The 26,481-nt window shown below is 40.1% G+C and overlaps 1 protein-coding gene across 4 annotated transcripts in view; it reads right to left on the bottom strand.

Annotated features, from left to right (window-relative positions):
• Window positions 1–26,481, bottom strand: part of Dennd1b (DENN domain containing 1B) — a 210,468-nt gene that overhangs the window by 7,881 nt on the left and 176,106 nt on the right. For all 4 annotated transcript variants that reach the window (XM_075988141.1, XM_075988142.1, XM_075988143.1 and 1 more), the window contains 5 exons: window positions 23,065–23,105; window positions 21,990–22,058; window positions 17,944–18,000; window positions 16,985–17,092; window positions 340–419 (listed from right to left, as the gene is read on the bottom strand). In XM_075988141.1, coding sequence (XP_075844256.1) covers window positions 340–419; window positions 16,985–17,092; window positions 17,944–18,000; window positions 21,990–22,058; window positions 23,065–23,105 — 355 coding nt within the window. The remainder of the gene's footprint in view (window positions 1–339; window positions 420–16,984; window positions 17,093–17,943; window positions 18,001–21,989; window positions 22,059–23,064; window positions 23,106–26,481) is intronic.

Raw genomic sequence — 26,481 nt, 5'->3', positions numbered from 1 at the left:
TGTCATCACTGTCCCTGTGTCCCTGGTTGCTTTCAGTGTGGGGTGAGAACTTGTGCTCCTGTGCACCCTTTTCACTCTTTGGACAGCTCCGTAAAAACCTCTGCTTCCCAAGGATAGCACCTTTCATGTCTGTCTTGCCTGCCCCGCTCCCAAGCCCCGCCCTTCACAGTGCTGCAAGGAGCACCATTTCGGTTTGCTGATGATCACTGTGAGGGAGCAAACCTGAAGTTTAGTAGTACCTAACCTCCTGCCAGTGAGCCACGCAATTAGACAGGACAACCCAGAGCCGCCTGCCAATGATCTGCACCGCCAGACGGGACAACCCAGTGCTGGACTCACTTGCTTGCTCGTTCAATGTCATCATCATCATCATCAAACAGGGTACCATCGAGGCTCTTATGAGGCCTTCTCAAGTGTGCCTGGAGAGAAAAATTGACAACAGATTGACTTAGTGATTTAAAATATGTCTCCCTAATAATTTAAAAGAACAGTGTGATTTTATAAGAAATACTTACAAAAGAAATATACTTTCAAAGCTCTTGAATGTCATTCACTAACATGACAAATTAGAAGAAGGAAAAATGAAGGCACAGTCATATTTTTTTTTAAAAATCTCAACACTTATCAAGTAATAACTAGAAATAGATACACACGGACAGTCACAGTTTCTGATACCAGCATGTCTGATTTAGTATCAGTCATAAATCCACATGGTAACTATCACATAATTTTAAGAACTACCAAGATTAGCCAATTTTATTACCCTACCACATCCCCCACAAGTCCTAAGTGTTTTAGAGAGTGCTTTCAATTCTAAATATGTATATGTTTAAAACTCCAGGTGGTTTATAATGTCACAAAAATGTAGGCTCTGGTTCTTCAGTGGTTCTGGAGTCTTGGGGCCCGAACTCCTGCACTGTGACAAGTGCTTAGGCGACAGCAGTGCGGGGTCTGAAGAGCCCACTCTGAGGAACAAGGTCTTCAGAGCAGCACTGTGCTAGGCATTTATTAGATGCTCTAAAATGGAAGATGTTTCTGCTGATTGGCTGACTTGTTTGTAAGCGTGTGCATACCATAGTAAGCGTGTGGGAATCGAAAGCCATCTGTGGGAGCTGGTTCTGTCCTACCATAGAGGTCTTGGAACAGAACACAGATCCTCAGGCTTGGCAGCAAGCACCTTTCCCTCCTGAGCTGTCTTGCCAGTCCTAGCTATGTGTTTTTAACACATATTTGTTTTTACAGATTTAGTTTATCTTATATGTATGAGTGTTTCTCTGTGTGTATATGCACCACTGCATGCCTGGTGCCTGTACAAGTCACAAGAAGGTGTCAGATCCCTGGGAACTGGAGTTACGAACTGTTGGAAGCCACCATGACGTTGTGGGGATCCGAACCAGAACCCTCCATAAAGGCATAAAGTATTTTTTACCTGCTGAACCACCTTTCTAGATCAAAGGTTTCTTTTTAACACAACTAAAAATTGTGGCATCTACATACTTACAAGTATTCTTCAATCTTTTACATCATACAAACCAAATCCGTACTTTATTTTGACAAAAGACGGTGTTGTTGTGGTTGTCACGTCTCTGGTCTCCTGGAGGCTATTCCCCCTTTCCTTTGTGTCAGCTATGTCTTAGAACATGCTATTGCAGCTCATTTCCTGGAATCTGGCATTTCACGTGGCGTCTTAGATTCCGTTTCTGGCTAACTGGTATTTTTCTCTGGCAAGCATAATAAGCCATTGTGGTGAGGTATATTTTTATAGTGCACATTGATAGCCATGTGATGTCTAATTGCGATAGCGCCAAGACACGCCTTTTGTGTAGCTGGCCTGTCCACTCATTTCAGCTCCCTCCCCATGTGTCCAGCTGATGCTCCATCACCTATCAGAACCACTGGCAGGGCCACTTCTCAACAGGGGGTGTATGATTACTATTTTATGGAATATTCCTGTTTTATTTGTTATGCATGAAGAGCTTTACTATTTAGCACTATGCCAACATGCAACTTAGACACACATACACACACACACACACACACACACACAGCAGAAAAAGTTCCAAATCTGCTCTTTTATTTGCAGAGTAGTGAGCCACTGCCCCAGCGGTCTCTAAAGGGATGACAACATAAGGTTATTTTAAATACTGTCATGGCTTGTAAATATTTGGTACATTTCAACCCACCATAGTTATTACTGGTGTTCAAAATAGCCCATCTTTGAATTTTGACTTAAAAAGTCCTTGCCTTCAAGATACACATCTTAAGACAGTCACAGGTTAAAAGACACACTGTTGAGGTTTTCCTTGAGAATAATCTAGTACAGGGTGACTGGCCTTGAGCTCATTACTGTTAAAGCTATAAGAAGGATATCTGAGGATTTCTAAAATGTTCTCTTTATTATTACACGTCTGAAATGTTTCAAATATAAACTTCAGGATTTTTCAACTATTTGCCCTTTGACTCTTTGAGGCTGGCCCAAGTCTTTTCTGACATGATCTCAGAAAAGAACTTTGGATTCTCCAAGAGGACCATGGCATCCGAACGCTGGAAACTGGTGCCACGAAGCTCAAAATCATTCAGCATCTTCCTGGTGGTGAATGGTAACCAGGAATTTGGAGGCCTCCGTCACCCATTTAGAGAAGGAACTTCCTGTTTAATCTCCTCTAGAACTGAGCCCACCTGCTCCTAAAAGGTGGCACCAATAGAACACACACAGAATAAGCACTCGTGACCTGTGATGTGGAAATGTGTAACAATAAACCTGAAAGTACGCCCAGAGATGTTTGATAATTTGTCCAAGTCACATATATTATCCCAAACAGGACCAGTAACAACACAGGAACTGACATCGCCTGCTGCCCTGTAGAGTCTATTACACCAAGATGCTCTCTCTAACCCTGGAGCTGCCTGCCTGGATCATCGCTCTCAAATATTGAACTCCAATCATTCCTTGTACAATTGCTCTAAAACTTGAGAGCCAGGACATGAACTTCAAACGCAAATCTGAGTCTATTTCGCATTTCCTACCTAGACGCTTTCCACAGAGATGTTATTAACCAGTGTACTTTACAAAAGTTACTCATAAAGAGTTTTAGAAACACATGGGAAACCAATTAAAAACAATGTTCCTTTTTGCGGCTGTTACCCTCTGTCCACTGAAGACACTGCGCTACTACTGTGGTCGCCTGCGCTGTCAGTGCCTGTGCTTCTGGTGGTCTATGTGCCGTCCTCTGGATGGTTTGTCTCATCTAATTGGTGCCTTCATGACTAACCTTGGCTGTCAACATGAGACAGGTGAGAAGAGGGAACAGAAGAATTCCCTACATCAGACTGGCCTGTGGGCACTTTGGGAGAGGGATTTTAATTGCTTACTGATGCAGGAGGGCTCTGCCCACTGTGGGCGATGCTAACCCTGGGAAAGTAGACTTGGACTGTTTAGGAAAGGTAACTGTATTCTGTGGAATATTACTTTAACTAGGCAAAGATATGTTAGTTTGTTTATGTTGTGGAATATCGCTATAACTATTTAAGGTGTGTTACATTTGTTTATGCTACCTTTGTCTCACCTTGCCTGCCTAAGGCACCTGATTGGCCTAATAAAAAGTGGAACAGCCAATAACTAGGCAGAAGAGGGATAGGTGGGGCTGGTGGGCAGAGGATAAACAGGGGGAGGAATCTAGGCTCGGCAGAAGAGAACGAGGGAGAAAAAGAGTGAGACACCCAGAGCCAGGCAACCGCTGGACAGACAGACATAGAGTAGGACATATAGAATGAAAAGAAAGGTAAAAAGCCCCAGGCAAATATAGATGAAGAAAAACAGGTTAAGTTATAAGAGCTGGTGGGACAAGCATAAGATAAAGCTGAGCATTCAGAACTAATAAGATGTCTCTGTCAAGATTTGGGAGTTGATTGATGGCCCAAAGGAAAGTCTGTTACAACTGAATGTCTGCCTGGGAACAGCCAGGAGGCAGCATTCCTTTGGAATTATGCTCCGAGCTCCTGCCTTGGCTTTCCCCATTACAGACTGTTACCTGTAAGTGGAAATAAACCCTCGGCTCCGCAACTTGCTTTTGTTTTATCATAGCAACTGCAACAAACTAGAACACTTAATTAGTTCAATAAAATATGCCATGATTTTACCTCTTAATATTGGCATATCCTTTGGAGCATGCTGTTGCTATTCCCTGAACAAATGAGCATCTGTGTACATACAACAGGTAGGGTCTTGTCTTAGTTAGGGTTACTATTGCTAAAATGAAACACCATGACAAAAGCAACTTGGGAGGAAAGGGTTATTTGGCTTACACTTCCATGTTTCTGTTCATTACTAAAGGAAGTTAGGAAGGAATTCAAGCAGGGCCGAAACCTGGAAGCAGGTGGTGATACAGAGGCCATGAAGGAGTGCAGCTAACTGGCTTGTTCCTCATGGCTGTCTCAGCTGCTGTCTGAGAACAACCAGGACCACCAGCCCAGGGATGGCACTACTCACAATGGGCTGGCCTCCCATCAACCACTAATTATCAAGTGCTTTGCAGGGTCGCCTGCAGCCTGGTCTCACGGAGGCATCCCCTTAGTTGAAGTTCCCTCCTGTCCGATGGGTTTGGTGTGTATCAGGCTGACATAAGCCATCCATACAGTTCTGCTGAGTATTTACCTGGCCGACCCAATCTCTTCAGTGCACACAGTGCCCACTCACTCCCTCTATGGAGATTAAAGAATCTTTCTGTGCCAGCTATTAGGTTACATGCTGGGTCATAACAATGAGCAAGAACAGGGCTTGGGTCCTTGTGGATGTTAGTCTAGTAAATACAAACTAAGCCAACTCTAATACTCACACCGATAAGCATAACAGGTATGACTCCAGTAGCTTCTGCTGAGTTATCTACGCCACGGAAGAACTTAACAAGAACTGACCTAATCTGAGAGCAACAGAACCCTTTCCCCTGGGCTCCGAAAGGTCACAGGTGTTAAGCAGATGATGGGAAGAGACAAACACACACACACCAAGTCCCTCCGTTGGGACAATAAGGGGAACCGTGAGAAAGTGTGCCATCACTTCTTCAGAACTTGCTTTGATACTCATGCTGCTTTCTGGGGCCATTAAAGCTTGCAGTTACGCTTCTGCTCACTAGGTGGCACACACACACTAAAAGACCACAGGACATATGGGCCTCAAGGGGTTACACAGAGGCCCAATACCTTTAGCAGGGAATGTGGGAGATGAGAACACAGGCAAGGGAGGCAGGAAAGAAGCAATGCCAGATCACAGTCCCAGGTACTGTGGCGCAACAGAAAGCCATTGTCTCAAATATCTTCTGAGTGTGTATTAAAAGTTGGTACGGTACACTGGCATTGGAGTTCTGGCAGTAGATATATGTTTTCTTTCCATTCTTAGCATTTCTTCATCTCACAGACATGCAGCAGGCACTAACTATATGCATTTTACTGCTTCCACAGCACAAATACAATCACTGAAAAATATTTTCTCCACATGAGGAACAGAGCAGCTGCACACAGCGCTCACTAGTCATTTCAGAGTCACACACAAGTGGGCAACAGCGTCTCTCCTAGGGTCCAAGTGTCCCACAGGACAGGTGTAGAGCCGGGGTTCAGAGCAGCACTGTTCTCACAGAAGATCAGCGGTCAGCTCCCAGGACCCATGTTGGGTGGCACAAAACTGCCAGTCATTCTAGAGAACACCGATGCTCTGGCCTCCTTCACATGCACGCACGTGCGCACACACACGCAATTAAAAACAGGAAATAAGTATTTTCAAAAGAATATAAAGCAGGCAAAGCTTCTACTGCTTAAAAACAAATTAAAAATGAGACTCAGAACTGAACGTCACCAATCTTAAACTTCTTCTGGATTCTGGAAACTGTAAATACAATTTTGCTTCCATGAAACTGTAAAGTACATATTTAGTGTTTGGGAAAATTCACAAATTCAGAACTCATGAGGAGGGTTATTTGCTGTGACTGGGGATCTGTTATAATACTGGAAAAGTAAGTCTGCCAGTATGGAACGGAAACTGTTAGTGGTTCCCCTCCTAGAGCTGAGCCTACAGGTAGACTGGACAAAATACAGAAGACCGATGGTGACAGGAAAGGCTTTCATGGAAAACACAATCTCAGAGAGAAGGCTTAAGTCACAACACCACAGAACTGAATGTCTGAAGAGAATGTTTAGTGGTACTAGCACCTTCGGGAAAGCTTCCCAGACTGTAAACCAGCCCCAACCAAGGAGCCTGGTAAGCTTGCAGTTACGCTTGTGACCGCTAGATGGCAAGCAATGCTAAAGAGGCTAAATGCAGCTTGATCTTACAGTCTTAGGTGGGTGGGGGCGGGAGACTTTGGAGTGATAGGATGGGTATAAGCGGATGAAACAGAAAACAACTTGTCTGGCCTTCACAGAATTGAGATTCTGATAACACATGAAACATTTCTGAGGCAGACACATTATGAAGCTCAGACTGGCCTTGGCTTTGCAGTCCTGTCTCTGCCCCCACAAGGCTAAGGTTACAGGTGTGTGCCGACTTGCCTGGTTTACTACATACAATTTTTTTTCCTTTCTTTTTGACGTGGCCTATTCTTTTTAAATGACTTATGAGTGTTTCTCCTGCATGTATGCACATCCTGCTGCCTGGCGCCTAAGGAGGTCAGAAGAAGACTTCTGATGCCCTAGAAATAGATAGAGGTCAGTGTTGTTAACTGCTGGGGAGGTGCTGGGAACAGAACCCAGATCCTCTGCAAGAGCAGCAAGCACTCCAACACTGAACCATCTCGCCAGCCCTTAAAAGCAAGTATAATATTTGATACTACCCCGTTTTTTAATTGAGGCAACCAAAATCCAGAAATACTGTTTTGCAGACCCAAAGTCTATACAAACACCTGACCTTGCGCACAACCCACTAGTGGGATAAAAATGTCACGGCACAGAATTAAAATGGCAGCGCCCTGAACATACGCGGCAGTTTGATTATTTGCAAAGAGCTTTAGCACACATTTTAAAAACCATTTCCAGACAGTAACTGAAGTGCAGTTAAAGACTTACTGAGGGTTTGCTTCAGTGGCAGCCATTTCACATCTGCTCGCTCCTTGACAAGCTTACTTTCCCAGTTAGCATATGAGAGGGCAAATGCTAGCAAGCAGAGACTTAGGAAGTTGTGGAATCAGAAAGGTGCATGGCTCAGACTCTATTTCAAGCACATAGACTCCACTGTGCTGGGAGAAAGTATTCCGAGGCGCCCAGCGAGAGAAAGACCTGCTACAAATGGCAGATCACAGCCTCGGTTCAAAGGAGGGGCTGTGCCAGCAAGATGGAGACACTAGTGCTCCGAGAAGGGAGGACACACTGAGGCCTGAGGACCAAGAGCCTCCTGTTGGTGCACTTGGGGACTGGAAGAACTCACAAGAGAGCGAATGGACTGAGCTGGAAATTCCTGTTGTTACCAGGTAAGAAGCCAAGGCCTGAGACGGAGAGTCTTCCACATGAATTCTTCCTCCATCAGGAAGCAGAGAACTTCAGGAGAATGCTGCCCCATCCCAACAATGACAAAGACTAGATAACCTACAAGGTAAATCCTAACTCTTTTGGAATCCATGAAAGAGACCAGATCCACAGTAGCCAAGTAAACTTAGCTTCATCTATCAGAGCTGCCACGGAGGGGGTTATAGGTGCTGAAAACTGAGTAAGTCATTAAATAAAAAACAAGTATGAGCTAACGTTTCAACTTCAAGTAACTAGGAATCTCCAAGACAAGGAAGAAAGGAGTGTTTGCAGTCCCTGGCCTCCCACCCCCCAGTCCTGTAAGGGAAAGACAGGCCCTCTGTGGTCATCCAGCACAGCAGAGAGCCTGCTGCACCATGCTCTTTTCTGTTTCTTTATATAAAGCTATTGTCTTCCCAAGACTGATAGGGGAAGCGGGGAAGTAAACTCTCTACCAGTGGGAAGGAGCCCACACTGACACCAAGCCTGCTGCACTGGGGAGAGACCGGGAAACTCCCTCAGCGAGGAAAGTGATGACACAAAGAAGCTTGAGCCCCACAGGGAAGGGGCATGGCTAGAGTCTGAACAGGAATGTCCTCTACAGGCCCCTGTGTTGTAGACTTGGCCAGGTGGTGGGTGCTTGGTGGGGAAGTGCTGGAATCTCAGGTGGTAAGGGCCGGTGGGAAGAAGTAAGCCTGGGAAAAGAGGGTTTATCTTTCGCCCCTTCTTTACTCTAAAGTTCCGGGGCTGCCATGAGGTGAGATACCTCAGCTGACAATGTATGACAGGCTCTACAAATTACCTTCTAAAGACTCTTGCACACAACTTCCACTAGAGGGCAGACTTGTAATCCATAACCCACTGGATTCTTTTTGAAACAATTTTAATTATAACCAAATAGGAAAAGTTTGTAAGTAATAATGTTCTAACAGAAAAAAAAATAACATTTTTTCCTAATTAACAATACGGTACCTGGATATTTCACATAAAATCAACTACAGAATAAACAAGGTTAAATCCAACGTAAAGAAAGCCCGGAACACACACTGCTATCACGTGCTTTTATTTAGGCAATACTTCTTTGGTCACGTTCACTTAACTTATTGCAAAAAGTTTTATCATTTGAAGTTTCTGAAAAGATTTTCCTATTATTTCAATCTAAAAAAGTTAGTTTAACAGTGTCTTCAACACTGAGCCAAATTAAACATAAAATTAGAAACGTTGCTTATGGTGGTTTGCTATTTGTTGCCTTAAGAGCTGCTGGGCAAGAGGGAAACCGCGGTTGGCACTGGAAAGCTAGTCGCCCACCCAGGGCTAATGAACTCAGGAATCTTGGAGGAGTGCCTACAACTGGCACTTTGCTAAATCAATGTAAACTCTAACTACATTCTAAATGTTTGTCCTTATACCACAGACATGGATAGGCCTCAGCCCCCATCAACCAATCAAACTGTAGATTGTAGAGTCCAGTTCCAATGGGCACATCTACAAAAGAACTCCAGCACCCAAGGCTCAGGGAACACTGAGTGGGGGAATAGTCTTCTCCAGGGAAAAGCATACTGATTGGTTATCAATACCAAGTGGTCAGCGCTGAAATCCTGAGTAACATCATACAGACTGAGCAGGTTGTATTTAGGAGCACACACACACACACACACACACACACACACACACACACACACAGCACAGAATGATGAATGAAGAAGGAGAAAACAACTCTGAAGGAAGGTGGGAAGGGGTGTGTGGGAAGGGAGGAAAGAAAAGGAAGAGGGAAATAATATACTTACAATCTCAAACTATAAAAGAAATACATAGTTATTTGTCTTACGTGAAACTTAATTTACAAAACTCAGTATTCTGAATACTTACTGGCATACCCCTCCCCAACCCACACCATCACAATTGACTCACTTGCCTTGCTGTTTACTTGGGAAGAAGCAAATGGCTACTTACATCTGTCTAACTTTCTCCCTATTTTAGGAAGAAAAATCCTGCTGTGTAATGTAGGCTGGCTTTGAACTTGTGATGTTCCTGGTGTGTGTCACCACAAGTGGCATCTCTACCACTTCTTGACACTTCCTGTGTCAGCTGAATAGGAAGTGCTACCATTTATTAAAGAACCCACTGAATTCTTATAAAGGAAACTTTGTCATTAATATGTTAACATATATTATTACACACAACTTCATATGTGTATCTGTTTTCTTCTGGTTTTCTTATTAGCTATATAATTTAAGAGCATCTAGTTTTTGTATTTTAGATTATACTTAAATTATATCTGTAGTATGTTAAATATACATTTTACTATCTGCAAATATAAACTATCTGATTATCATATTTGGTAAAAAGGCTAACAATGGCGGGATTTCTTTTACATTCCCATACACTCAACTGTGACTATGAAATGTTTGGCTTACAGTCTCTGTGAGCCAAAAATTTGGATGTATATGTACAGGTGTACGTCTTAGGGCACGTTTTTTAAAACAAAAAATGTAGTGCTTATCAATTATAAACTTGTCATAGATATTCAAATATGATAGAAATGGTTTGTAGAGCTGGGTGATGGTGGCGCACACCTTTAATCCCAGCACTTGGGAGGCAGAGGCAGGCAGATCTCTGTGAGTTCAAGGTCAATCTGGTCTACAAGAGCTAGTTCCAGGACAGGCTCCAAAGCTACAGAGAAACCCTGTCTCGAAAAACCAAAAAAGAAAAGAAAGAAATCGTTTGTAAAACGTAAAAATTTAACATATAATGAAACACAGAAACACCAAAATTTCATTTTAAGTGAACCTAATAGTAGAGAAAACATCTTATCAATCCCATTTTATAATGAAAACATCCTCATTATTATTTACGGAAGAACTATATAAGTACGTGAACCAACTTCACAGCATGTGGCAGTAACAGGACAGCAGACCTTGTTCCGGTTGTAAGCAGTGTACTTGGGTGGAAGTCCTGACTATTCTTATTGTCAAGCACACTGTGTGACACTACACTCTGTGACATCACACCGCAGAGGAAATGCTGGCCTTTCTTGGAAAGATTTTTACAAACCACCTAGATGGCAGAAAGGGAAAAACTCAAGTGGATTGGCATTTGTCCCAGGCGTGAAACAGTTAAAAGCGATATATGTGCCAAGGTTTTAATCAGGCTTTGTACCGAAAAGCTTCTTCAGTCCTCCACTTTCACAATATTTTGTCACAGTGAAATGCCTTGCTTAGGGCCATCCATCTGTTAGGAGTGACTCGTGGTGTGGCTAAGCTCTTACGCTTGTGCACTAGTACAGCTGTTAGCTGAGTGCGTGTGTGTGTGCGTGCGTGTGTGTGTGTGTGTGTGTGTGTGTGTGTGTGTGTGTTTGCGTGCGCATGCGTCTGTTTAATTGTTAAACTAAGCAAAGAAAGGTTAATGTTTAAAGTGGAGCCTTGCTCAGGTTTATAGACTAGAAAGCATTATTGAAAGGGATTTCTCTATTATTCTTAAAGATTTTTACTGCATTTTAGACAATTTCATATGACAGACTAAGAATTAATGGTCTGATATTGTTCCCCAACTCTTCAGGATTCCATTTATATAAAATTGACAAAAGAAGGGAAGTACATGGGATTAAAACTGCTCTGCACCATGACCGATAGCCGTATTCTCACTGGACCAAACTGGCCCGATTTTCAATAAAATCAGAGAAGGCTCCTTTCCCTGGAGTCCTGTTAGGCTAGGGCGGCTGTTAGAACTGTCATCTCCGCACAAAAGGGAAAGGCCTAGGCTTTACAAATGTGAAGCCTAATTGGGAGATCTTCATGGCTGTACCCTTGACATTTATTTAAGCCTCATCAACAAAACATAAAATAGCCATACTAATTAGCAGACCAGCACACAAATTACTATTTGTTGGAGGTGGATTATAGATTCACTGTCTATTCCAAAGACAAGCAAAGTAATGGGACAGAAATATCTAAATTCCTCTCCACGGCAGATTATAAACTTTGCTTATGTTAAATAAGGATACATTCTTAGAATTCAAATGATCACAATTCATTTCATATTCTGAAAAAGAAATGAAAACAAAGTCTTTCATTGGTGAGCCCTGGTGGAAACTGGAAAAGCTGCATTCTTTCCACACCTGGGTCCATGTCTGATAATTAAATGGATTCAGACTGGAATGAGACAAGTCTATCCCGAGTCATTTCTTAATGTAGCTGACAATAAAACAAACATCTTACAAAGTTATAGATAAGAGACTTATTCATAAAACAAGATGTATATTGCTTCTCAAACCGTATGCTAAAGTCAGCACCCCACTTAGAATGAAGATGAATACCTGCTACTTTGGAAACCACAGTATTGTTAAGTGCTAAAGACAGGAATTTAACAAGAGAAGAAAGCCAAATAGGGCCATTGTTACAAAGGAACTGGCCCTCAGAACACATGTGTACATATGAACAGCTGCCAATTACAGAGTACCTATTATACTTTATTATATTGTATCCAGTAATCTACAACTTGTACAGCACCCTAGGAAAATAATGTGTAATATTATTAATTAAAATGCAGGAAGCAAGAAAGAGGGATATGTTATTTTACTAAATGTCAAAAGCAAGTTCCTTTTTTCAAATCACGTTCAGGCTAGCTCTGCACTGGGGAAAGATCACTGGGTTATTGGCAATGTATTGTATTTTGGGAAATTGCTAAGTGTGGGTCTAATCTACTCTTATGCACCACACAAAGTTACCTGTGAAAACAGTATATATGGGAGCTTGTTTAAATGTAATAATATTGCCATGTATATAAAAACATGTTATATATTTTAAGTACATACAACTTAAAAATCTATTTCTAGAAATTAATGTGAACCATGCAAAAAGAGAAATTAGTAAATTATAATACAAATGTTATATTCTGCTATAAAAGGAAATTTTAATATTAATCTATGAGGAGTTCTCATATTGGGAAAAGCATTCCTGGGATGAAAATGTTTCTATCTTAAGACATCCTTTGAAAACAAAGATATCATTGTTTTTTCCCATCAAAACAAAATCTGTTTTCTAGAGTAAATATCATTTAAGTATTCTTATTATGGAGCCAGTAAAAACTTTTTATGAAAGTGATTTTAAAATGCTAAAGCTTGAGAGCAGTCAATATCCAGTCAACAATCCAGCTTATTAGTGACGTCAGAAAGCGAGTAGGGAAGCTCTGTCTTGTTTACACATCAGCTAATGAGCGACTGAGTGGCAGCAGGAGCAGTTCTCCATACATGCAGTAGCTTCATTCAGAGATATGCTTTGATCACAATCATAATTTGGTAATTAATTCAGAAATTAATAATAGTTTATGAAAAGTCAGCTTAATAAAAGGAAAAAAGAAAAATTACTCAGTTTGCTACAAAAATAGTACCATGAGCTCATAATATCTTCATGTTTTCCTTCTGTTTACAGCTGGTAGCTAGGAAAAGTCCTGGACACAGTGGGCAGAGAATTACCAGATAAGCAGGTCTTCTTCATGAAGGCCTGCAGCTTTCGTCTGCCTTACTAGCCTCTCTCATGGCCAAGACTGCCAAACTCACGTTAAAGCCACAGTTCCCATGCCCAGGTCTTGCTCTGTCTTGTCCTTCTGCCATATGATGAAAAGTAGCAAGAAGGATGTTATGAAACGTGCATACCTTTACCTCGGGTCTCCAGCCTTCAGACATTTAAATGCCTTTCTGTTCTTTCCATATTATTCTCAGCTCAAGTACTCTGTTACAGTATACACTGGCTAAACCACAGATATACAAAACTACTTTATCACCATGGCATTTCACACTACTGTGATTATTAATCCTGCTTGTTTCTGTGATGGGCTTCTGAATCATCACTGCAGGTCTGTGAGGCATTTCTAGACTGACTGGGTCAACTAGAATAGAACCTGACATGGAGCCATAGCTCTGTAGCATTCCTCTCCCTCTCTTCGTAATTGTGGGCACAATGTGACCAGCTGCCCAAAATCCCGCAGCATTCCCTGCATTCGGTGGGTAACTGCAAACCATGAGCAAAAATAAACCCTCCCTTCCTTAAACTGATTTTTTGGGTGTTTTTTTTCTAGAAACAGAAAAGTAACTAATAATAAATTGGTACAAGTAGCAGTGTCATTGCTGTGATAAACCTGAGTATGTGGCTCATAGGGCTTTGGAACAGTTTTGTAGGAAGAATGTGGAACTTGGGGTAGACCAGCCCTTGAAGGCTGTAAGCAGAGACTATCAGGCCATTCTGGTCAGACACTGGAAGATAGGAGTGCTAAAAATGTGTACATGGAGGATCAGCTCATAAAATTTCAGAAAGAAGCAAGGGCTGTGCTGGGGTTTGGGCTAGTGTCTATTCATGTGGTAACGACAGCAAGAGTCTGGCCACATTCCGCCTGTTTCCCGAAAACCTGAGTGCGGCTGGATACAGAAGAAACGGACTAATTTGTATGGTGGAGGAAAGACCAAGGCAGGGTAGCATTCTGGCTGTGAGCCGCTCCTCCCTTGTCTAGTGAAGATGAACGATACAGAAAATATGTGGTGTGTTAAGGAAAAGAGCATCGACCAGTTTCCGATCACAGAGGAGGCAGGCACAAAACAGCGGAAATTGCTTCAGATATCAATGACATAAAGAGAAACCTGGACTCTACACTGGGGCAATGGAAATATTTTAAGGGTAAAACCTAATCTATCAAGATTCCTTGAGAAAATGCAAGTGTATTTGAAAGTAGAGAGACTAAACTGAGAATATCAACAAAGGGATTCTAAGCTCTAAAGGAACTACCTAGGCATTTGCTTTCCTAGGCTCCACACACAAATGCCCCCTGAACTTGGCAACTTTGCTCACTTGGTATGGTTTTGCAGGTGTAGAAGATGGAGGCATAGGGTGTCAGGATGGTGTCACACCAGAGCTCTAGAGAGCTGCTGAAGAGAGGCCACTTTATAAACTAAGAAAGGATAAAATGCAGTGGATAGCCCAGGATCTGGAAGATGCCAAGAGCTTGAAAAATTCACTGAAGAAGTCTGAAGGTCAATATTGCAGTTGGTCCAATGCTCTGTGTGGTCCAGGTTACAGAGCTGGAGGGAAGGGGCTACTCAAATCTTTACTCAGATGATTCTATCATGAGCTCCAGATGCAGGACTTGAAGCGGCAGCATTTAGTATCTGCATCAGCCAGGTCATTACTATCCCACCAGACTTCCTTTATGGAATGGGTTGGATATTCTGTACCATTGTATATTGGAAGTACATTAGTTAAGAGATTGCCTGGATTGTCAGATGAGAGTTGGACTTTGGGGTTTTAAATAGCATGGGGCTGCTAAGTTTTTATGGATTTTTGAAGCTGTACTGAATGTACTTTGGATTATGGGACAGCCATGGGCCTATGGAGTCAAAAGGTGGAAGGTTATGTTTTTAAAATGACATGTTTGGGTGTCAAGATGACAAAATCTGGAGATGAAATGGTTCATATTGATTTCTCCATTGATGGTACCTAGAATCCCATGAAAATAACTTCTGAACATGTCTGTGAGAATTCTCTATACTGGGTAGCTTTTCTAGAATGGAACCATGCAATGGGCTGTGATCCCAGAGTGAACTATTAAAAACAAACAAAACAACAACAACAAAAAACAAGTAACAGGATTCTGTTGTCAAATATTTGTACACTGTGTGAAGGTGTATTGCTGTGATTGGTGTAGTAAAAAAGCAGAATAGCCAATAGGCAGGAGGGATATGTGGGACTTCCTGCAGAGTGAGGAAGGAGGAAGAGGAGGAATCTAGAGGTGTGAGAAGAGAAAACAGGAGATGCAAGCTGAAAGAAAGGTAAAAAGCCACATGGTAAAACATAGCTTAATAAAGGCAGGCTAATTACATTGTGAGAGCTAGTGGCACAAGCCTAAGCTAAAGATGAGCTTTCATAATTCATAAGGCGTCTCCATGTCATTATTTGTGAGCCAGCGCACAAAGAAAAATCCAACTCCAGCATTCCTTCCATTCTGTTTTCTTGCAATGCATGGAATGTGATCAACCTCAAACACCCGCCATCCAGAATTTCCTGTACCCTCAAACTGTAAGCCAAATAAACTGCTCCTTTCTTAAGGCGCAGGTCCTTTTCTGCCACTAATCTCTCATGAGCCACAGATAAATGCTATGACCATCCTGGCTGTGAACCTTGGCAGCTGTCATAAAAGAAACTTTGTAGGAACTTTGGATTTGACTCTAAAGCTGATTTCTAAAGCTGCCAAATAGACTTAAATTTGATATACAAGGTTCAATTGGTTAAAACCTTTAGATGCACAGGGTGGTAGTGGTGCACACATTTAATTCCGGCACTCGGGAGGCTGAGGCAGCCTGGTCTACAAAGCTAGTGCCAGGACAGGCTCCAAAGCTACACACAAAAACCCTGTCTCAAAATAAAAATAAACATAAAATAAAATAAAAAACTATTCTAAATACAAAATAAGAGATAAATACAGTAGCCTATTCTAAATACAAAATTAGAGATTACATTGCTATTTTTTTAGACACTTTGCCACTTTGGACAATATTTTTAGTAATACCAGCATTTGAAAAGAAGTTTTACATAACAACAGCAAATAAAATATCTAAGTCTAGAGAAAACAGACATACAGTCCCAAGTTTGGCTTCATGACCTTTCAAGTTTACTATGGAGAAAAGCAAGGTACTTTAAGTAAAAGTGATCTTTCAATGTGTGAGTTTTTCTTAGCTGGTGATAAATGATGCAGTACTCTTCCTCAGTCCTGGACAGGGCAGGGACTCAGAGCTTCCTGCTGCACATGCTAACAGGATGGTTCAATCCAGCGTGTTTTCAGACACAGTTCTGACAGCTCCTGATGAACCCATTGAGGATCATCTGTAGAGTAATTCACCCTTGGGTTTCCACATATTGTTTTAATGACTGGACGTCAGGGTTTCATTTTATGTTTGCAGTAAACAGAATCTATTAATGTTCCTTGTCACATTCATACTCCACATAATCACACACTTAACTGTCTCTCAGACTCACCGGACTATGAACTCTTTGAAGACATAATAAAAAAAAGCAAGTTAGGTATTCTTTATGTAAAAGGCTTGAGATCGGCAGTGTTTTATATTTTGGACCTATTGGGGGCTACAATATCTGTACATACTACTGAGATACCTTACAGACATGAACTATCCTAATACCATATTCTTTGGACAGCTTCACACAAAGTCCAATGGTAAATTTAGCTAACATATTAAGAATATTATGAAAAGCTTATGCTTTGAATGTGACCTGGTACATGAGATTATTTGTAGGGCATTCCAGGTCTGTATCAAGATGGAATTTTCATACTAGGGATATCTAGTTCTCCATTGACAGCCATTGAGTGTACATTGCTCTCGCTTGATCAATAATGCTAATTTTCTTATAAGAGAAATACTAATGGTTCAAGTTACTCCTAAAGAATTTGTTCAAATGATGTGACCTGAGACTGGAGGCACAAAGGGCATCCTTACCTGGGAAAGATTATGTTTCTCTCTGTCTCCTCCCTTTTCACTGTGTAATGTGTAAACTGGTGTATACTGTACCAAACCAGAACAGGTCCCATAATCTTCCTCATTGTCCTACACATGAAGAAAAGCAAAATTATTTTGCAATAATCCACTCTTAACTAAGGTTATTTGATTAATAAAGTATCTGTTAAACATGCAAAGAAAAAAATAAGACTTTAGTTATATCTTCTAAAGAAGAAATAATGATTTTCTATAGTATGATTTAATAACTTAAAAAATAATCCATACTTTGACTTGAAATGAAATTTATAAAGATAAATGTTTACCATTACTACAATGGAAGATTTTAAGTAGTTTGTTCTCAACTCAAAACACAGTTGTTAATAAAACTGCAAGCATGTAATGTGTAACCAAAGCAAACACACAAATATGGAAATAGAAACATTTGCATGATACCTTCATTACTCATGGGTTCAAAATCCAATTATTGTATGTGACCTTTTATAAATTAGGAACATTCTTCAATGTAGTAACTACCATTGGAATGAACCTATAAAACCAAAGGGTGGCATTTCTTGATTAATTCCAACCCAAATATACTTTCTTAAAAATAGTCAGCTTGAAGAAAGATCTTCAGTAGCACGTTAAAGGCAATCACTTTTATGATACCTGTTAAAAGTATCTTTGAAGATCTCCACATTCTGTGATAAAATATGCAAACAATAAAGGGATTATTCAGTGGATTTATATAGAATATCAGACAGTTAGTTGCCAGAGGGCTTGTTATAAAAATACATTCTTGAACAAAGAGAAAAGCATATTTCTAAATATGCTTTTAAAATATAAATAAGCAAAAAAAATATAAATAAGCCATTAAAACATAAATCTCACACGGTTTGTAGAGTAGGGACTGCAAAGTCATAAAATCAGGGGGAAATAAATAGCCCGAGAAGATGACACACCTTGTGTTTCAGCTTACTCTTCACCTCTCGGAGTCCCAGTCTGGCGTGACTCTTTGCCTAGAAGATGAGAGTAAGTGCATTTAGCTTCAGGTGCTTCTATTACTGTTTACTAGATAAATATAAATATGAATATATTTATTGGTATATCTCAAATATATCTAGTTTTTATTTTTTCACTTATTTGTTATCTCAAATAAGCATTGCTAACTATCCATATTTGTTAGAAAAGAAGCAAATTATACCCCAACATTATTTCCAAGGATGCCATCTAGTTACTATTTTATTAAGCCTAAATTGTTGATAAAAACAGGCCAATATGTATTGTGTTGCATACAAACACACAAAGGTTAACATTCAGCCTAGAATCAGTCCCTTATTAATTTAAAATTATCACCAATGAGAAAGAGAGACAAAGGAAATCACAGCATCAAATTATTTGGGCAAATATTTACATATCAAGAAATTCAAGCAATTTTAGAGAGGATTACTAAAGTGCTGTGTCAGACAGAGATTTACTAGCACAGGTATCATAATGGTGTGGGCTTGTGGCTAGTTCACACAGATATTTGCCAAAGTCAATGAAAATTTTCACACTATCCTTACATATCTCTGGGATTTGGCCTTACAATTGAAGGTCTCCAATCTGGCTGCAAATTAGGGGGTGCAACTTAAAATAACTGGGACTTTGTTGGCGGAGACTTTGTTGTACCAGAGATTTCTACTCACAGTGTTGGTTGTAAACAGAGGGAGGGAGGCCTCATTTGTTTTGTGTTTCCTGACTGTGCTGGCTGCTCAGATACAGGGCACTGTTTACTGTCACAACCTCAAGACTACGCTGCTATACACGTTATAAAGAAGGACAGTGACCGAGGAAGACTAAGTCTATTTAGCCTAGATTCAAATCTGGGCTATATTTAGTTATGAACTCTAACTCCTCCCCTTTTCAAAGATGAAGGAGCAAATAATGTTTTTAAAATACACAAGTATTTTAAGCATCACCAAAAAGAGGGCGACATAAGTCTTATCTACAGACACACAGTCTGGATGTCAGCTCCAAAGCCTTTGCCCCCACTAACCTGTGTAGCTTGCTAAGCTGTTTTTTTCTTTAATTGAAAAAAAAAAAATTTCCGCCTCCTCCCAGCCTCCCATTTCCCTCCCCCTCCTCCCACTCCTCTCCCCCTCCTCCCACTCCTCTCCCCCTCCCCCCACTCCTCTTCCCCTCCCTCTCCAGTCTGAAGAGCAGTCAGGGTTCCCTGCCCTGTGGAAAGTCCAAAGTCCTCCCCCCTCCATCCTGGTCTAGGAAGGTGAACATCCAAACTGGCTAGGCTCCCACAAAGCCAGAACATGAAGTAGGATCAAAACCCAATGCCATTGTCCTTGGCTTCTCAGCAGCCCTTATTGTCCGCCATAGCTGTTTTTAAGGGAAGTTAAAACATGACTCTCAAGTTGCCCATTAACAAGTGTGAAGACCAATGACATACAGATAAACACTCAAGCAAAGTTCTGAAATGAATGCAACAATTATTTTTGTATTATTTAAAACAAACTGAAATACATTACAGTAAAGATAATTTCAGAAGCCATTTAACACTGAAATATATCCTCCGGGTTTTTATAATTTTTTAGAGTCAATAAAGACATTTAATTCTTTATTTTATTTGTAAAACAACTAAACCAAAGGCTCCTATTTTCATCCCTATGTTGTGATTGGTTAAAGTATATAATTATTAAGGAAAAATGCTTTTCTTCTCTCTTAGAATCTGAGGCCAGAGTTGCTTTGCTCATACTATTCTCTAGTTGGCACAAGTATTTCCTAACCTGTCACACTGTTTTCAGATGGTCCCTAGTATAGAAAATTGAATCTATTGTTGTTCTCTTACACAGTTTCCAAATTTGTCCACCAGTTAATTCTAAAGTCAGCCTGGAAGATGGAACAATGTTTGCATCTCCCTTGCAGCTTACACAAAGTTGTGTGTTTAACTAATAAAATGATCTAACAAAAAAGATACTAAGATCATTTAGCCAGATCAAGCATTTCATCTGGTGGTGCTTCTTCTGTTTATGACTGTGTGTCTGTTGCCTCCTAGTTTTGTTTTTGGTTCCTATTTGCATGGAAAAGAACAAATTTGGTGAGCTTAGAAAATTTCTCAGCCAGATATAATATAGAAAACCTTATAACTGCAAGACAAAAATCATATCCACTTTAATGAAATCACAGACAGTAACAGTTGGGCTGTGATGTAACATCATTCTGAGTGTCTCTCTCCCAGTACCTTTCATGTTCTCTATTCTAACTCAAGGTGAGCACAAGTCCAAACTCAAAATGGTTGTCTTGGGGTCTCTATGACTGTGGTAAAACACCATGACCAAAAGCAACTTAGAGAGGAAAGGGTTTATTTCATCTTGCAGCTTGAAGTATAGCAACCAGGGATGTCAGGGCAGGACCTCAGGCAAAGCAGGATGCTGAGGGCAGGAACTGATACAGAGGCCATCAAGGAATGCTGCTAGCTGGCTTGCTCCTCATGGCTTGTTCAGTCTATCTTACATCATCCATAAACTACCTTCCCAGGTACACTGCCCACAATGGCCTGGGCCCTACTATCAATCATCAATCAAGAAAATGTGTTGCAGGCTTGCTCACAGGCCAATCTGGTGAACATACTTTCTCAACTGAGGTTCCTCTTCCCAAATGACTAGTTAGTGGGCAATCAAAGTGCTTTTTCAATAAATAACTGAAGTAAAAACATGTCTCATAGTTTTGAAAAAATAGCCATTTAGACTGAAGCTAGGTAAACAAATGATGTAGTATCCATATAACAGAAACGAGGACTGATGTTTCTTGCAATTTATGGTCAAACAAGAAATTTCAACATATAAATTTCAAAATATGGACATTCCAGAAGGATCAGCTTGGGGTAAGAAATACGACAAAAATGATTTATTCATGTTCTTCAAACCTTTTAATTTATGAGATGTGATCACAAGATCAGTGTGGTTTATTCTAAAGACTCTGTAGATTAGCCTCCCTGCTATAAAATGTATTTTTTAAAAAAAGATTTATTTACCACACAAAGGGTGATTACATTCATATATAACACAATTTTAAGTCAAGATTACTAGTACTAAACATTTATTAAAGTTTATTATAATGTGAGCCATACAAATATTTACTGAGAAGGTAATTAAAGATGAATTCTTATAAAACAACAGTGCTCTGTAAGCTTTAGAAACAAAGAATATACATAACCATTAACTTTGAAAAGTCATTATTTTGAAGTTCATCGTCTTGAGATCAGTATGTTCAAACGATGAAAATGGTGAAGCAAATACTACAGTTCTTACAGGAGCAAAGGAAGGACTTTACCTTTTGGGGGATTGAAAGAAAAGTAGGTAAAGAAGGGATCTGAACTAAGTTGATGTGGGAAGTCCTTCTGTATATGTGCTTTTACTGGTTACTGAATAAAGACTGCTTTGAGCCTATAGCAGGGCAGAACAGAGCTAGCCGGGGAAAACTAAACTGAATGATGGGAAGAAGAAGGCAGAGTCAGGGAGAAGCCATGAAGCCCCACCAGAGACAGATGCCAGACAGAACCTTGACGGTAAGCCACAGCCACGTGGTAATATACAGATTAAAAGAAATGGGTTAATTTAAGATGTAAGAACTAGCCAATAAGAAGCTAGAGGCCAAGCAGTGATTTAATTAATACAGTTTCTGTGTGGTTATTTTGGGGCTGAGCAGACAGGAACAAACAATCACCCTCCTACTACACCTTAAGAAAATTCCATTAAAGAAGAAAACAGAAACATGCACAAGCACACACAAGCACACGCGTGCACACACACACGGCTCCTGATGTTGAAGAATTGAGGCTGACACTTGTCTACGGACATGTGTCCACACAGCTGGGGAACCTTGGTCACTGGCACTCATGGGTACATCCTCTCACACATGGATAAATAGAAAACACTTTGAATTTACATGTCTACCTTCTAGACATACGTGTAATTTTACCAGCAAAAGTTTGAAATTCAGAGAGGAAACTTACGAATTTGTAGGCAGTCCGTACAGCAGGGGTGGCTTTGGTCACTGCTGTATTGAACAATGCACCTCCTTTCTGAAAGAAGAGAAAGGTTTTTAAAGACTTGTGTGAAAAGCATTGCCAGGAGTACAGAAAAATACTTGTAAGTTGAAGACCTGTGCAATTATTTCCAGTCCTTTTAAGAGTTTGTATTTTATACTAATTTAAAACAGGGTCTAAATATTCTACTGTGTTCTTTTATTTGGTGTAAAGCATCAGTTAAGGGTCAGGTCATTTTATCTCTGAAGTATGGCTAGAAGAGTAATGTGGACAATACTGAATATAGATTTAAAGTTTCCCAGTAAAAAGAATATCATGTTTATCAGCTGGTTTGATGTTGGGCAATAAAGAGTTTTCCTGTTTAAAAAAACATAAAAGAAAACTATGTTATCCAATAAACCTCATCCAATCGTGCCACTGCACCTTAGTCCTCTGTCTACTTTCTGTTGCTGTGACACGGACAAATACCGACTTCTAGAGGACAGGATTTATTACATCATACAGGCTGGAGTCCATCATCAAAGGAAGCCAGGATAGGAGCTCAAGCAGGAACCTGAGGGGAGGAAGCTGCTCACTGGCTCCCTCCCAAGCTCATATTCAGCTGCCTTCTTAAACCTCCCAAGATCACAGTGCCCAGGTGGCACTGCCAACAGTAGGCTGGTGCATCACTCCCTAATCAGGAAAATGTCAGACAAACGTGGCCAATATAAAAGTGGCCCTTGCTCCATTGAGGTTCCCTCCACCCAGGTGTGTCACGTTGTTAGAAACTAGCCAGCACACTGGTGTTTGGAAGGATAATACAAAAAGAAAGGCAAATGTTGGCTTTAAATAAACTAACATTTTATTTATCTGAACTAAATATTTTCATTTTAAAATTTCCTTTATAATTATCAACAAACTACAAACAAAAATATGCTCAAAGTATGATAAAATATACACATTTCAAATTGAATGGTGTTAAGTGTAGCCAGAGTACTTTCTCTGAACTTTTCTCTACACTTTCTAGAGGAAAAAACCGATATAACCAAAGGCTGATGCTTACCTTGACTGTATGCACCCACTGTTGATATGACCTCGGGCTCCCTAGAACATAAAAAGTTAGATGCCAGGAATCATTGCTAAAACGTGAACCTAGAAAGCAGAGCTGGCGCAGCTGGCCCTGCTGTGAAGGCAGCACGGGGTTCTAGGACTGAGTGGGCAGTAATAGAGCAGTCAGGACTCACACTACACAAGCACTGTTCCCAATTCACACTTGAAGCTAAGGCTTTGCTATGTTCTCTCGTTTTTATATTTGTTTTTCAATGGAAAAGAGAACCTTAAAATTCAGCATGTCTATACTTTTAAAAATAATTTTTAATGTTTTATGTCCATTGTTTTAAAATGTATATTTTATACAGCTAGGTACACTTAAAACATTTCAAATGTAAAGAAGAATGAAGAAAAAACTGTGAAATGTAGAAAACTAGGACAAAAAATTGTTTTGTATTTTTTAAATAGTAATGTACAGTAAAGGCACTTGTATTTCAACATAACTAATAGCACTTTTATTTTCAAAAATATTCTCTAACTTTATAAAGGAAAAAAATTACTGGAAGAAAATATGAAGAGAGCAAACATCATAATTATGAAAAACTTGACCTGACAGAATTACTTCCGACAAAATTTGATAATTCAGGCTGGGAGATACTCAGTGGGCAAAATACCTGCTGTGCAAACACAAGGACCCGAGTTTGATCCAAATACAAAAAGCCAGGTGTAGTGGCACACACATAACCCTAGTGCTGGGGTGGTAGACACAGGCACATGGTGAGTGACAGATAAGGCACAAGAATGTCCTTTGGCTTCCTCATCCACGTGTGTGGGACCCACCCAGGCCACAGAGATACACAAACACGCACCCAAACTCTGTCAATAAGCATATTTGCTTGTGTATAACATTAATCATTTGGTCAATGAGATGAAATTATTAGTCAGAAGAGAAACACATATCTGGCGCAGGAGAGATGGCTGAGCAGTTAATAACGCATGATTCTTGCAGAGGACCCAGGTCAATTCCCAGTACCCACATGGACTCACAGCTGTCTATACTCTAGATCCAGGGATCTGGCACCCTCTTCTGTCCTCTACAGGCATCAAGCATGAATGTGGTGCACAGAAACACATGCAGTCAAAACACTCATACAAATAAGTAAATTACCCTCCAAAAAACTTTAGCAACACACATCTGAAAGTCTTTCAAACCAACTGACTACAGTTAGATTTTTAACTACCTTCTTAATTTTTACAAATTTTTACAACTCTTAAATTTTACAATCTCAAAAATTACAAGGGTAAAAGTCATTATTAAAAATAAAGTGGCTACTCAATCACTCTTGCAAAAAGGACCCTCAAGATACAATGTGTTCTTTTTATATGGTTGTACCTCTGCTTTAAAAAGAAAATACACCAAGGGCTAGGGAGATATTAAAGGCACCCATCTGGTTATAACTAAGACTGAAGAGCCAAGTTTGATCCCCAGAACCCACACAGTAGTTGGTGAGAACTGAATCCTGCAAGTTGTCCTCTGAAGTACACCTATGCATGCACACGCATGCACAACTGATAAATAAATGTAAAAATTGCCCTCATCTTACTGCTATGTTCAGCAGTGCTAGAACAGCTGCTAACTGCCTGCTGTAGTGGGCATCAACTCAAAGTTGGGTAGTGTGATCTCAGCCAGGATAACTTTCAAGTTATCCTGAGATTTCTTGCTATTTTTGAAGCATTGACAAAAAATGAACACTGAAAAGTGCCTGATTCTGGATTAATTTTATTCTTCAAATCTCTCCCTAACTTAAAAGGAAAATCAAGAATGAACTTTTAATTTGTTTTTTATTACAAATTGTTATAAAGAGCTCTTGCTACATCTGTTCCTTTTTATTGAGAAGACAATCCAGGTCACACAATAGCATGGCTTGACCCCACAGATTCAGATATATATTTCCCTTGTAAAATGGTGAAAAACTTTCAAGTTATCCTGACTATCTATTTTTCAAATAAATTTTAATTTGTTAGCAATAAAAGCATATCTTTCATTCAGATTATCTTTACTTTTTCTTTTAACTTTTGAGACAGGGCCTCATTTAGCCCAAACTGATCTCAAATTCTTTATAAACTGAGAAGGGCCTTTGGCTCCGAATCCTCCTGCGTCCATCTTCCACGTGTGGAATCACAGGTGTGTACCATAGTCTCATTAGTTTATATATCCTCACAAGTGACTGCGTGGATATTCATTTAGGACTTGTGCATTATTTACAATTGTAATGGATGGTATTTATTTTCCCAAAATAAATTTTAAAAAGTAGAAGAAAAACAGAATAGTATGATAACAACTTAAGATTCAAGAGTAATTGCCAACCAAGAAAAAAAAATACTAATGTATCAGCTACAAAAAAACAAAAAATACCCAGCTGTGGTAAAACGTCATAGCAGTTATAGGAGGAAATTAAATGTCTTCCTTAAAATTCTAAGGTCACGTTCACATTCAGCTCTTTATAGGTTGTGGGATGTTTTCGTCTACTGCACATTGTCTGAGCTGCATTTCCTTACTGTAAAGCATGCAAAGCAGGCAGTCCCATGAGAACGACGGCGTCTCTAGCTGTGGCCTGGACCTCTAGAGTGCAGGGCTACTCCACGGAAGACACCACTGGGACTAGTTCCATTAGCAACCAAAAAATTAACAATCAGGTATTTTAAAACCTGGTTCGTTGTTTCTTCAACTTTGAAACACTGCATCAAGGATTGCTTAATAACAAACAGAACAGACCACTTAAACAGCAGCTCCCTCTGTCTGGTTTCAAGTGATGACTACCTTCTAAAGGAAAGGGGTGCTGAAAGCCGGGACTGTGTAAAGAACACAAGTCAGGAACGTAGTAAGGGCTGGATTGGTGGACGTCAGGGGAGCGGGTTAGACCTCAGGCAGCAGAGGGAAAGGGGAAGGAAGGAGCTAGAAAGGTTAAGGGGAAGAGGTGAACTGGAGAGCAGGACAGGAGGAGCATGGGGAGGGGCAACTAACAAGACTTCTGGCTGGGAATGCCACAGTGAAACCTTCTACCATAAATGATTCCTAAAATATACTTAAACAGAAAAGTTTAAATAGAGTTGCTTTATAAAGGGGCACAACATCTTTACTAAACAACACCAAATAAAAAGAAAAAAATGAGTAAGTCCTATTGTTTATCTTTGCTATTTGAAATCTCAATGAATCAAGCATTTTTTTCTAAGAACAATATATAGGTATTTCTAAGGCAATTTAAAATACAAAGAAAAATAACACTTGGCTGATATTTTTATTTTTAAAAATACTTTCTCATTCAATCAAATTAATAACTATAGAAATGGATTTTCCTTTCGATAAGCATTGCTCCCTCAGATAGAAACTAGGAACTGAAAATCATTTTAATCATAATAAAAACCAATA

This window comes from Microtus pennsylvanicus, chromosome 10 (genome assembly GCF_037038515.1).
Source record: "Microtus pennsylvanicus isolate mMicPen1 chromosome 10, mMicPen1.hap1, whole genome shotgun sequence".
NCBI classification, from domain to species: Eukaryota; Metazoa; Chordata; class Mammalia; order Rodentia; family Cricetidae; genus Microtus; species Microtus pennsylvanicus.
Note: the sequence above shows the minus strand (reverse complement) of the source record. Positions and strands in the feature narration are given on the sequence as shown.